At 36.1% G+C, this 14,867-nt stretch overlaps 1 protein-coding gene across 1 annotated transcript in view; it reads right to left on the bottom strand.

Annotated features, from left to right (window-relative positions):
* AK5 (adenylate kinase 5) overlaps window positions 1-14,867 on the bottom strand; it is a 96,503-nt gene that overhangs the window by 45,946 nt on the left and 35,690 nt on the right. Inside the window, exon 7 of the mRNA XM_062581322.1 lies at window positions 3,109-3,199. Coding sequence (XP_062437306.1) covers window positions 3,109-3,199 — 91 coding nt within the window. The remainder of the gene's footprint in view (window positions 1-3,108; window positions 3,200-14,867) is intronic.

The following is a 14,867-nucleotide window of genomic DNA, read 5'->3' as shown; positions in this document are numbered from 1 at the left end:
AATAAGCATAAGGAAACAGGCAGGCTCAGTTTGAGTTACCTAATAACAGAGGAGATCTGGTTTCTCAATGGGGAAATGTCTGCATAATTGTCCAGAACTACCACAAGGTCCATCCGGCCCAGAATGCATCTCCAGGACTCGCCTAGGTATGATTCTCATAAAGATATAAGACAGTGCAAGTATACAGTGATCCTCCTAATATACTCTTGAGCTTTCAAGGCTGAGCAGATCAGCTGCTTGCTAAGATTAATGTTGGGTCAGACCATCATGTTAAGTAATTCTAATGATTGCACAAACACCTGTGTGGTCTTGTCTAATTCCTCTTTCATATGTTTTACATGCAGTATCATCTGATTTACCCATCTGGGCAGTACAGCTTAACTGTATTCTATACAGAAATATACCTTTTTTTTTTTGTTATTATTGTCACTGCCTGAATCTTTGACTGTGTTACGAAAAACAGAGAATAAGCTTTTACAAATCTCTGTCACAGCTAGCTTATATTTCCAAAATGAAAAGGGCCTTGCTCCCTGGATTATTTCTGAATTTTATATTAGCTTCTGAATAGTAAAACAAAGATAACTTAAGGAACTGTGCTCAGAAGAAGTATTTCTGTACCTGACTATTAAATGGGTGCAGAATCTAGCTCCCTCTAGAACCACAACTCTTGTTTTACTGATTGCTCAGGGCTCCAGAGTTTGAGGCAGATACTGAGAAATAGGAGATATGTGTTTGAAACCCCAAAGCTTGACATCACAATTGAACTGAGAATCTCTCAATTCCTGTGCAACTACTATTAAATTATTATATTAAATGAAGATGCCAAAATTAACATATTTTTGAATTAAAGGGTCTGTGACTGTTGATGTGCTTTATGGCAAACTAGTCCTTGCAAAAAAAGAATTGGGAAATAAATATCCTTCCTCTATGAACATCTTTGATGGAAACAAGGACTGTATAATTTGATCACGAATTTGCTAATCACTGTGGAGAAAAAAGTTATTTAGAGGAGCCTAGCCTGCAGATCAGATCACCTCCTGTTTTCTGTTAGGATAGAAGCCTGACAAAGCTTGAATACAACTTTGCATGAATGTTTGCTCCAGTGTGCATACTGTAGCCCTACTGACAATGATGTCAAGCACTGGGCTCTTCTAGTTGAGAGTCTGGCCATAAGGATTGCTTTTGCCAATAAAGGTATCTGAATACAGTTTGCTTTCTTAGTGAAACAATCATTTTCTGTTTCTTTAATAGTCTCTCTTAATAGTAGTTTCTTTTTTTCTCTCTTCTAACAGTAGTTTCTCTTCCTACTACATGTGTTAAATCTAGTGTTATCAGACAGTAAAACACACAATTTCCATTGCATCAAGCTCACCAATGCCCTTAGCTGCCTTAGCATTTAGTCCTTCCTGTATCAACTAAATTATCACTACGTTAATAAAACCAGCTTATTGGGTAGTTTGAGCAAATACATATTCTGTGCCAACTATTTATTTGGACAATGGTATGACTTCTGACACATCTTTAGTTTATTCTGGTGAAGATATTTTTCCTCAAGTGAAGAAAAGTAGAACAAGCTTTCCAGGAATTAACTGGGACACATCCAGAATCATAGCCAGTTTGTGCAAGTTGTTTAGCTTTTGCCAATCTGCTTATTGGAGTTAGCACCTTTATGACACTTCTTTCTTCTTCTTGCTACTTATTTCTTAGTTCATTTAAGGGGGGAATCCACAGGTAGCTACCAACAGAATACTATATAGAGAGAATGTCATTTTAGGTTTGGAATCAATCTTTTTCCCTTAGGAATAAAGCTAAGCACAGAACAGAGGTAAGTGTGACACTTAATGGAGAAAAATAGTAGTATTTATTCTTGAGCCTATCTCTTCTTTAAGCTGACCACTAGAAACCTGGGGTTTTTTTTAGATATATACTCTTTGACAACTCTTTTTTATCTCATTTTGAACATTATCAAATAATATTCTTATGGATGGGTTTTGCAGACTAGGTAGTTAGCATGGTACTGCCTTTCAAGTTTTTAAAATATGACCTGTTTTTCTTTCTGAAGTATTGGTATGTTTGCAAATGTCTTGCTAGTATTTTTAACATAAATTAGCTTACTCAGCTGGAGAATTCACACAGAAAAAATAACTAGGTAAGATAAAACCTAACCTCCCTCTTTGTTAAAATGGGCAATGGACATACTACTCCCCCTAGACTTAATCCTGCTTCATCAATTCTTCCTTCCTTGGCAGCCCCTAGAAGATTGTTTATGATTACAAATAACTGAAGCCAACTTGTTTACTTATTTTATGGCAGATGAGGTTTTCCCTTAAAAAGAAGAGCAATATTTATTTTTTTCTATTATACATATCCAACCTGTCCTTCACTTTAAATCTGGTAAATTTAACAGGGAAATAACTTCATCTAAAGATCTCTCTCTCTTTTTTGTGGGCTGTGTGCAAGACAACAGCCACAACCTCATCTACCTACCTAATCCTCATGATCTGCTTGGAAGACAGCCAGAGTTGCCTTTCTGTGAAAAGAAACTTGTCAAGGTACCAAGAAACATTTTCTTGTTCCTTTAAAGCAAAATCTTTCTGACAGATGTTACATATTTTCAGTGCTTTGATTTTCAGCTTTAATTTCTTGCAGTCTTTTGTCCGTCTCAGGCTGTTTCTTTGAAGATATTCAAGCCTGAGGGAGCACAAATAGAAAAAAATTCTCCTAACTTTTACTGTCACATATAGTTTCAGAATTAGTACCAATTATTAGGGAGGAAGCATGATCATTAGTCCCGCAGAATTAACCTGGAACTGAAAAAAGATAGCTGACATCTGGAATTGATCAATGTAATAATATGTTAAAACACAGTTTTTAATGGACTATCTACAGGATTTTAAATTGAGGTTGTAGAAAAATAAGATTATTATCTTATTCTTCTGGATTGTACGACACTTTCAAATGCAAGGAGAATTTTTGCTCTTGTTGTGCAAATGTTTGATTAAGACTTTTTTACAATGTGTACATCTATAGAGGAATATGAAAAAGGCATCCCATCAATGTCAAAAGCAGTAGAAAAAATGTGGTTCTTTAAACTTTACATTAACTCACCTGCTGCAGCCTCTTTGTTAGCAAATAGCTTATTGTCTACTGCCAAACTTATGTCAAAGAATACTTCTTCTTCATCTCTGTCTGCATCAAACTATTAAGGGGGAAAAAAAAGGTGGCAATCAGATACTACTTATTAGTTAGCCGAACATCAATGTACAATACGAATTCTCATCCCAAGTCTCCTTAATTTGATAGAAGCCTTTCTATCTCATTTTTCAGTGGCTCTCCACTGCAAGCTTGAATCACAGAATCGTAGAATCAGTCAGGTTGTAAGGGATCTCTGGAGATCATCCAGCCCAACCCCCCTGCTCAGCAGGGTCACTTAGAGCATGTTAGACAGGGTTGCATCCAGGCAGGCCTTGAAGATCTCCAGAGAAGGAGACTCCACGACCTCTCTGGGCAACTTGTTCCACTGCTCTGTCACTCTCACAGTGAAGAAATTCCCCCTCACGGTCAGATGGAACTTGAAGTATGTTTCATTTTTATTTTGACTGAAACCTAAACATAAATTTCTAAACTATGTTGCCATTTCTTATTGGATTGTTATAACTGCAGTACAATTGAGTTGTTCTCAAAGAACCCAGCTTCGAAGCAGAAAGTAGTATTAGTAATACATATTAAATGCTTTGGATGGTTGGAAAAAAAATAACAGTGTAGAGATGGGAAGACCATTTATTTTATTGTTGCTTCTTTTCAGTGATAAGAATATTTAAATGCATCTAATTTGCAAGTGAAACATTTTCAGCCACTCCTGGATTGTCTGGAATTTATTTTTGTGATATGTATATGCATGTATGACTCCTTCCACTTGTTAAGCAAAAGACGTATTACTTTTGCTATCAAGTTTTTATTCTTATTTAACTAGGTTCAGTTTATGCTATTAAGGAAAAATGGAATACTTATAACCTCAAGTCACAGGGGCACCCAAATAATGGTCACATTAGACATCATTCAGTGTCATCCCCCTGCATAATTTTGAATCATTCTATATCTTCAGTCTAATATGTCTTAGGATGGAAAATGAACCTCAGGAACAAAAACATCACACTATGGACTGCAGTGAGCTCATTCTTCCACGCCTGAAACAGTTGAGCACCTTTTCAGATATCTAGCCAGTATCTGCATGGTAAATATAATAGGCAAGGAAAGACATGGGAGAGAGAATTTTATATACTATGAGCTGCTTTGTTGCAGAAGCTGGCACTGATAGTGATTTCATTGTTTTCCCAGTATCTACCACAGATATTGGTTAAGAATACAGCATGTCCCATGCAGTGATTTAATTTTTAGAAAGATGCTGAATTGCTTATCTAACACTCACTATTGCAAAATCAGTATCACTCTTTTCATTATTCCTTATGATGACTTATAAAGCACCTATATTATTTAAGCTGATTTCTCATTGGCTAATGAAATGTGCTTTCTTAGCAGAATTTTCCAACAGCACCTCATAGTAAACATTGAGGCAAAGATTGGTCCAAGAATAATTTAGAGTGGCAGATGTCAGAAATAAGTCAAAAAAGGGATAGAATATTACAGAGACAAAGAATGACATTACAAACTGGGACTGTGTGAATGAAAAAAAAAATGAAGCTCAAGGGGGAGGGCAGAGAACACGAGAGAGACAACTGAATGTAGAAAGACTGATGCTAGAAAAGCTGAATTCTTAAAACATAAGTGCTCAGAACTGAACTGGTGCTAGTCTGCTTTAAAACTTAATAGTGTTAATATCTAGCTTTATGTTTAGCTCAGCCCAAATGATCATTTTCGTCACAGAGGTGCCCTATTACAATTACCCACACATGGAATTTTTAGACTGGTTCTTGGAAAGTAGTTTGTGGCTCAGATCATGAGGACCACTCTGAAGTTCATCCTGTGATACAGAACAGTTGTCCATCTGTCTGGGCAGAGCTGTATTAGCTCTTGAGGAGGATCTGCCATCTTAACAGTGTTAACTGAAACTGAGATCATTATTTTATAAAGAGGAAATTTGTTTGGGTTTATTGATTAGAATATAGAATATCTATTACCTAACCTCTGGCAACTGAGACAAAGGTGGCTTGTGGGAGAACAGACTTTAAGTTGTTGGTCTAGCAATTTGTTACTAAAGAAGAAAGAGGGAGTTTGGAATGTCCTTATTAACAAGGAAGGAATTTTGATCTTTAATGTGAATTTTTCTGTGCTGGTCCTCTCTGAGGAAGGCATGTCATATGATGTTTATATATGTGAAAATACATAAGGAAAAATAGATTGCAATCAGGTTGTGTAGTTACACCAAATTTGGAGAGATGACAGGCTTTGTCTCATTAGCAGCATTCCTTTGAGTAATCCAGTTTACCATGAAAAAACATATGATCAATCTTGAGATGTTCTGACAAATGCAAGAATTTGAAACAACTTTCTCCCGTTCAAAGAATACCAGCTGTGCTTCAGCACTCTGAAAAATGTCAGTTTTATAATGAAATCCTATATTGTGACCAAAAGAAAACCAATTATTTGAAGCTTGCACATAGACTCAGTTTTCCCCTTATAAAATGAGAATTGTAATACTCTGAACCACAGGAAGGCAAGATAGCTTTCACAGAGAAAGTATTTTTGAAGGCAACTATGAAACTACGTGAGTTCTATACTTCATTGAATTGCTAACACTTTAAAATGAAATCCTCTGATAATTATTGGAGACTTGAATAAAACACAAAAGGTACTCAAGCTACCCTACTCACATGGAACAAACAGCAGCAAAACATTTGCAGTCTAAAATATTTTTAATATAACATGCTTAAATCGATAGGTTGCTTTCCCTATAGAAAACAAATATCTTCTTCAGAACCCCTACTTGTTTCAGAACATGTTCCTTTGCAACTATGTTATCTGTGAGTATTTTTATGGACAGCTCAGTTTATTATGGTAAAGGACTGTTTTACAGGAATATGATAGTCTTTGTCTGCAACATTTAAGTGGGACAAAGTAGGAGTAATAAAATGTGGTCCTGTCCTGAAGAGTGACACTATATGAATAGGGCACATTCTTGCTCAGCAGATACATGTTTAGAGTCAGTTCTGCTTCATTTGGGCCTGAGGTCATGAAAACACAATACAACTATTTTCTTTATATTTGCAGAAAAAAACCCACTTATTTCACTAGAGCTCTGCCCAAATACAGGGAGCATAACAGAATATATAGCGATATCAGAAAAATATGGATTTATTCATACCCTTTCTGCTCTGAGTTAGTGTAGTCATCACACTAAAATATAATTCAGAGCTAGATACTTATAGCTAGATGTTTCTGTGAATGTTCCTGGAAAAACAGCAGACCTGCCAGAGATGGATGTTACTTTCTCATCTCTTATTAGCAGAATTGTATTAAAGGTGCCACTGAAAGCATTTGCAATACACAAGACACTTTAACAGTATTGTTAGCTAAATTGATATAATCTTTATCAATGATGCAGGAAGAAAAAGTGTCTCTTCTTTGAGAGGTCAGTAGAGTTTGAGGTCTGTGCTCATGCTGCAACCTTTTTTCTCAATGGGGCACTAAAGGGGCTTTCTTTTTACCTACCTATCTTTCAGTTTGTTGCAGGAGGAAAAGGTGAGGGAGGATCTGTTCACTTAGAGATGGACAATAGATTTGTATTTTTTTAGGAAACTGGGCTAAAATGCTGGATCAACACGATTTTCACAAGTAATTGTGGGAGCTACACTTCAGAAGAAACGAGAAAAGTAGGGGGTAGGGGTTTTGTTTGTTTTCTGTTCTTCTTTCACTTCGCTTGGCGGAATCATTCCAGTGATTAAAGTAGGAACACGAGCAAGTCTCTAATGCCTCCTAGGTTTCCATTTAATTGCATTTCAGATATTTTTACTTTGCTTTGGTACCATTATTTAGTATAGAAACAGAGTAGCAGAAGCCATATATGTCAGGATGTGTGTGTGTGTGTGTGTATACATACACAAATACATACACATGCACACCTTTTTTTTTGGGGGTGGGGTGGGGGGGGGGGGCAGGGGCAGGGGCGGAGGTAGAAAATAATGACTGGTATCATGATGAATTCCCTGGAGAGTTTATCCTAGCTTCATGTTAAGAAAGTTCTGCTGGATAATTTGATGCTGGCACAGACTTATATATAAAAAAAGTTATAGTGAAAAATATTTTCTAGATCCTCTGTGTGGTAAATAACTTTTCTAGGTAGAACAAGTTGTACTTACTGTATTCTTGGAGAGAAAAAGATCAGTGTTTCTAAGTATGTGTTCAGCAAATCCTAGCTAACTGAATGACCTTCACAGAAAAATTGTCTGAGTTGTTAAAGATTGAGTATAACTGGTCAATGATAATAAATGGAGGTTTGGTAAACATCCTGTTTCAAGTTAAAGAAAGAAAAAGGTGCACAGCTCAGAGATCCAAGATTCTTTCCTCATGGCTATCAGGGGACAATCGGCAAGAAAACTGTAGTTAACTACAACTTTGAATGGTGAAGACTAATTCACCCAAAGTGACACTGGTGGTCTTTGTGGGTGGTTTATCCAAAACGAGAGCCTCAAAATATGGGGCGATCATAGTAATCTTTCAGATTGTAGTAGAGAAAAACTAGAAACAAATCTGATAGCAGCAGACCTCAGGATACTACAAGGAGACTGAACAACACAGAATTCTTGTTCGTGCATTTTGAAATAAAGTCAGAAAAACAAATTAAAAAAAAATCCAGGAAATAGGAGAAGCTGAATAGGCAACAGTGGAAATGAAAATATATTCTATTTTAGAGCATGGTGGATGTCAATGGATAGAAAACAAGCTTTGTCCCAATTAAAATGATAACATTGAGCTAATTTGCCATATAGCAATATTCCCATGCACCTCAAAATCAAGTAAGATTACAAGAACTCTAGCTGCTCATCAGATAAGCAGGCAAAGATTCTAACAATAACTGTAATTCATATGAGCCTGAGTGCCTTCTCATTCCTTGAAACGCAAATTATGTCACTTGAAGTACACACATTATTTTGGGATGTTTCTAATGTGTAAATATTTTGTAGAAAAACAAACAAAACAAACTGCTTGGAAGTTTTTTTTTGCAGAATTCTATCTTTCTCTCTCTTTTATACACACACACACACACACACATATATATATATATATATATATATATATAACATATGCGCACACACACACACGCTGTTCAAGTCCACAGTCCAGTAAAAGGGCACTCTCAAAAACTTCCTCATTCAATGGACTCTCTACTGTTTTAGAAATCTCCGTTTGAAAAAAAAAAAAAGCTAAATTTTGTCAATTCTAAGGTAAAAGAACAGAATATTTAGCTTTCTTATCCAACATTTATTTTGGAGGAGCTAAGTTGGCAAATATGTTGTTCTGTTTCTGGAAAAAAATATTTACCAAAAATCTATATTGATTTAAAAGTGGTTTGAATAATGCAAGTAGCTAACCAACCTCATACTCCTCCTTCTTCTGCCATGCCGTGGAGTGGCTGAAGCAAGACAAATAGTCAAATAGCTTGAAATAAGCACTATCTTGTCATGGCTGTATTCATTCTAGTTCTGGAGTTAATTTGGTTGTTGTTGGCATGGGGATATGTATACTGGTATGTGCTTTAGACAGTCATTCTAAAGCTGTACTTTTGAAAGTATTCTAAAATGTCTACAATCAGAAAAGCAAGAGAACTTGTTTTTACAAAGTCTAAGTGTTAAAAGAGAACCTGTGTTAATGCTGATTTCCCCCCCCCCCCCCCCCCAAGTATTTCTTAGAATACTGGAAAAGTTAGAGTACTTAAAATAAAATAAAATCCTTGGGATCAGTAAGACCCAGGTAAACATAAACATCTGTCAGGCTGACGTCAATCCAAGGCAAAATGTAATGAAAAGCTGACATGGAATTGTGATTAATCAGAATGAAAAATTAATATAATTAACGTCAGTCAATGTGTTTTGTGAGCAAAATGACTTTCCCTTTGATATGTTACAACTTTGCTTGGTGAAGCAGTGATAAAGTAGTAACTCTGGACTTTGATTTAGTATGAAAACATTTTGATGAAGAAATCAGATGCTATAAAATCAATGACAAACTAGATAGCTTTCAAATTGCCACTAGTCATGTTTATAGGTGTTGTTAGTGAGGAGAGTGGGCCACACACAGAGATATATGGGTTGTTAGTATGGAAAAAAGAAAAGACTGAAGGCCACTGTAGCAAGGAGTTAAATGTATGGGTGATCCAAAGTCTGCTAGAACCTACTCAATTATCAGACCCAGCTGCTGCAAGCAAGGTGTTTTTCACACATGTTCTTCTGACCTTTTGGTCCTGCCTCAGTAGGAGGTTATTTGTCACCAGAGCAGGAGTGGATACATAGTGCTAAGTGTCTGACTATTGAAATCAATGCTGGTCAGGAGATGACAATAAATCAAGGTACTCTGAGTTTTAGTTTAAATTAGTAAGATACATCCTCAGATAGAAACCTTTCTGTGATGTTTGACTGATCTTTGATTGTGGAAATAGGCTGTTAGATTATAGTCATAAATAAGACAGGGGAATTCCACTTCGGACAAAGCAACTTTTGAAGGGAGACTTAGAGCAAACAATTATGTTCGGGGACTGTGTGTGCTGCTAAGTCAAAAGGTCCAGTTAGATGTATAACAGGAATACTGGATACAAGTGAAGTGATGACAAAAGACCTTGGTGTTCACCCAGGAGCTACTGCACCTGTGCTTATGTGTGCAGCTCCAGCACCCACAGCTGAAAAACCAGAAGGGCTTACAGGGGAGCTACATGAAAAACTACATGACTTAGTATCATGTCTAACAACAAAAGAACCGGCACTTACATTAGCTGACCAAAAGAAGGCTGAAAAATGAGCCTGTTTCCTGTACCTTCCCTCCCACTACCACAGGGAAGAGAAATTTTAGAACATGTTACTGTGTTCAGCAGATAATTTTATAAGATGCAAGGATGAAGAGCTGAAGTGAGACAAAGGCAGAATAGAAGTAAGGGACAAACTTTATTCTGACTCCAACGTCTCCTAACTGCCTGATTAAATGTAATTTATAATAAATTCCCCATGACTTCAAAATTCTGAAGATTCTTCCTAAAAATACATTACAAGTTCAAATGGGAATTAATTCAGGGAAATCCTTCAGTCTAAAAATTGCTCTAGATAGCCATACTTGTTGTTTATGGCTTTATAATTCACTAACAAGCAATAATTTGGAAGTGAAACACAATCATTACTTAGGAAGTGGACAAATCATCCATATATGAACTTCTTCAATGAAGGATCTTTTTTTTTTATTAAAAAAAAAATAGGCAGGTAAGCATGGCTCCTGGTATCATGGTCATCCCACACTCTTAATGAGAACTCTAGATTGGAAGACAGATTGTACTGTTGTCCTTGAACTGTCAGTATTTTTTGGTTGGAAAAACTGACAGCCTTCCAGCTAATTACACAAAGAGGCTCATAAGGTTGAGCAAGTCAAGCAAGAGATTTTCAAATGGCACTTGCACTGAAATGGCTGCACTGAAAAGAGCACACAATATTTTTATTGTGTTTGCTCCTGCAAGAGCAAAACCAAGTAGGTACTAGTTTTACTATACCCTTGGTTATGCTACAGGGCGAAACAGAATATACAGTCAAGTCTATAAATGTTGCTTTATGATTTTAGGGAGCCCTTGCTCAAATCCTTTTATTAAAGTTTTTCCATCCCTGGTTTGCTTCTTTTAATAATTATTCATAATTGGATTGTGCAGCAAATTACTTGTAGAGGTCTGTGGGAGAAAGCAAAAGGAAGAAAAAATTGGCAACATGTGAAAACCATGAAGAAATGTGGGAGGAAAAATAAGTAAGATGAGAGTATTATATTGCGAAGGTAGAAAAGAAAGAGTTGAAGTCTTGTATCCAAAGAAATAATAGGCACAGGAGTTGAAGAATGAAATTAGAATGTGCAGACTACAAGATCAGGGCACACTTCCCTTATCCCTTCTCTAGTTCTAACACTTCCTCTTTTTTATGACAAATAATCTAAAATCTCAGATTAAATTTTTAATATTCTATTCTAAAATCTACAGGAAAAATACAACTGAAATTGTAGTAGAGCTTGGAGCTCACCACTGATTTATCAAAAATTATGCAATTATCAAAGATCACAAATAGATACTAGAGAGGAAATTTAGAGGAGAAGGTAAAGTGGAAATGTTATCACCATTATTAACAGTCTAAGGAATACTCTGGGTCATCTAAAATCAACCACTTAACTCATTATTTTTTTTACCTTAAGGGTTCCACAGAAGACTCATAAATCATTGCAGAGTCACCATACATTTATCATTAGAGTTTTTTAGGTTTCACTTGTCATCCAAGTGTCTATTTCTATGAGTATACTTGTAAATAAGTGTAAGTGTGAATGTTCATCAGCCCTAGAATGGAGTTGACAGTACTGTAGTTAACTGCTGTTAATTTTTGTGCATCCTAATCTCATTTACTCAAAATAGGTGCAATCTGAAGCAACAAAATGCATATTTAAACTGCAACAAATGTATATCACAAAGTAAAAATATTTAATTTTTGAAGCTTTTAGGAACTCAGATAGAATCCAGTACAGTAAGAAAAAAATTTTAATTAAACTATCAAATTTGTGTTTTCCAGTAACATTAGTGTGAACTGAAATAGCCTTCAAAAAGACTAAATATATGGTTCTAACTGAAACTATTTAACACAGACAATTAACTGCACCATATGATAACCTGTGCAAACACACACACATTCACCTCCCCCCCATACACACAAATCAAATTTGCTCAGCTCTTTCAGATACAGAAAGAGATGGACCTTACTGTCACTCAGATATGAACCTCTCTAATCTGAACAGATGTTTGGTTAAGGGATTTTGTGATAGCTGATCTGAAATGCAAAAATCAGGTCAGATTCTGGCACAGTCCCACCCCAGTGCAAAAGAGCTTGGATGAGAGAGAGCTTTGTTCTGCCTCTCTCTCATATCTAGAAGCATGGACATCTTGGGACATTTGTAATTCAATAGTTAATCATTTCCCTTTTCTACTGATTTTTGGCAGCAAATAATGCAATTGCTGCGTAAGAAAACCAGAGGCTTTGTTTGTTTTAAACATGATTTCCCATTATTTCATGCTGAACTCAATAACTTATCACCATGGCACACACAAGTGTGGAGATGTTCTGATAGTTAATTCCTTTCACAGTAAAACTTCTGTTAAGCTAGCATCCATACTTGTAATATGGAACACTATGACACCAAGAAAATACTATTTGTTGTCTGAAGAAACAGTTAATAGCAACTGACTCTTTTGGAGAGAGCAAAAGTCCTATCCTTATGCTGTGATTGTGTTGAGCAACACCCTGATTTTTATCAGTTTTTAGCTGCTAAGAATGAGTGCCTTAGGCAATGTAGTGGCTGTAGTGGATGAAAAACAAAAATGTGCTATTATAAGTCCTTGTAGAGCAGAAAATGGGCAAACTGAAGAACAGTTAGATTTGATGTGGTGGGATGAAATTAATATTTTGCTGGCATGATGGGTAGAAAATTAATGAACTGGGAGGAAAGCAGTTAGTGGTTAGGTAGGGAAGCTGATGGATGTAGGGAGTGGCTGTACAGGGATATTTCAGAATACGCATACTTCTATAACACGAAGGAAAGCCTTTCTGTCTGAGCTGAGGTTTAAGAGCACTGGTTGTTTATTTTTTGCCTGGTGACAATACTAATCTGGATGGCTGGTGAATGTTATTCAAAGAGCAAACAAATTGCTGTTTTACTTCTGGAATTATTTTTGTGTCATGTTTTTCATCACTATCACAGGACTCTTGGCTTCAAATAAGCTTATGCCAGTTAAAGAGATATAGTACAGGAAAGTGCCTAAGTCCGCTCTAACACTGTAAGTATTAATAAAGGTTTTAGTCATCTCTCTCCACTATTGTGACCCTTCTAATAAATAAATTATTCTACTTTTCCCTTAAGTCATCATCAGGAACTAGAATTGAATTAACTAACTTACGCATTTGCTTAGACAGTACTTAAGAAATATGAATTCTGTTTGTTGGCTCTGGAAATCTGACTTACCAACATCTAGAAGTAACTTTTCAATATTATATATAGCTAGCTGTTCTATATGTATAAACTCTATGCACATGCATTTTGCAGATAATTGAAAATTTGCATCTTGAAATGTATTACATCTGTCCTACAGATTCTAAAGCAGTCAACTATATTATTTTTGCAGATTAATTAAAAACAAGATGCTTTATCACATGCACATATATAGATCTTCTGTACCTTGAGAGCAAAAACAATTTATTTTGCTTCTTTTAAAATTATGCATTCCACTGTTGAAGTCATTTTTGCTACTCATTTACCTTTAAAGGAAATTGTCTTTAAAGAGGCAAATGACATTTCACAGAAACAGAACAGTGGTGTCCAGCATCAAGACAAATCACAACTGAAGCACTTGAACGGAAAACTGAATTATACTCTGTGTTAGGAGATGCTCCATGATTTATTTGTTAGTCTGTTCCTGTAGAACCTAAGAAAATGTTCAGCCTGAGGGAGAGATGATCTTACAGTCTCGCCTCCACTGGTTCTAGAAGAAAATGTTTTATTTCTAGTTCAACTAACCTAAACCTGCAGGAAGGGGAAAGACATTATTGATTAGGGACTGTCAGGTACGGTCGAATGCTATCAGAATCCTCACATAGCTCTAACAGTTCACTCTGTCTCAACTTGCAATATCCCTTTTTATTCTTGCATTATTGGAGCTTATAGTGATACCACAAATTATGAAGCATTTATGTCAAATGCAGTATTTTGAAACCTAGACAAAGGGTAGAGCTTTGCAAACAACTCATGTGAAACCTATTCTACAACAGCTATAGTTGGTAGTTTGCTATATATCTCTCAGCAATGTTATGGGAATGTCCAGAATCACCTGACTCCTCCCCAAATACCTTTGTTTTTTCATTTCACAGTAGTAATATTTATGCTCCAGTACTTGTTTTTTTTCTCTGTCTTTATCTCTGAAGTTTTCTGATGGGCTTGGACATGTCCTTGTTCTTTAGAAGTTGCTGGTAATTCTCTCTTTTGAATGAATTAAGAGACTCTTTGGGAATAAACTAGTTTAGAATGATGACTAGTTGCTAAAGTAATATTCCTGTGTTTCCCCCAGCATCACATGAAACAAGTATGGGAATGTTCCTGTTTCCACAGCCCCTCGCTCATAGAAACAGCCTTGATTACTGATATGCCGAAGTAAACAGCTTCCTTGATACCTTTAATTTTTAACACCAGATGCCACGGTATTTCCCAGAGTGGATAGGCCCTAAAGCCAGATGACATTATAAATTCTTGTGTGCAGAGCTATTTTTTCCTGAATAAAGTTAATGTGTCTGTTTTTCCACTTCTACAGTAATACTAGATCTCCAGGGTCACAGATTTTCATTTAAAACAAAACCAAATATCCACTGCATGTACTATACACGGCAGACAGGCACTCCAAATGAATATATGGAAACACTAGTTTCCTAGAAAAGGCTCATACAAGCACTAACTGTAATCCAAATACTGCAGCTAAAACAAATTTTAGAAAAACTCCAGGAAATAAATAATAGTTGTGGTCACAGTATTTTTCTTCCAATGATACTTTGCAGCTTGCTTCAGCAAAAAGTACCTATGCTTCTGTCAAATGCACCAAATATTTCCTTTCAAGATCAACAACGTTTCTCCCTGCGGCTTTTGTA

The sequence above is a fragment of the Rhea pennata genome, chromosome 8 (genome assembly GCF_028389875.1).
Source record: "Rhea pennata isolate bPtePen1 chromosome 8, bPtePen1.pri, whole genome shotgun sequence".
NCBI classification, from domain to species: domain Eukaryota; kingdom Metazoa; phylum Chordata; class Aves; order Rheiformes; family Rheidae; genus Rhea; species Rhea pennata.
The sequence above is the reverse complement of the archived record's forward strand: the minus strand, read 5'-3'. Positions and strand labels throughout refer to the sequence as shown.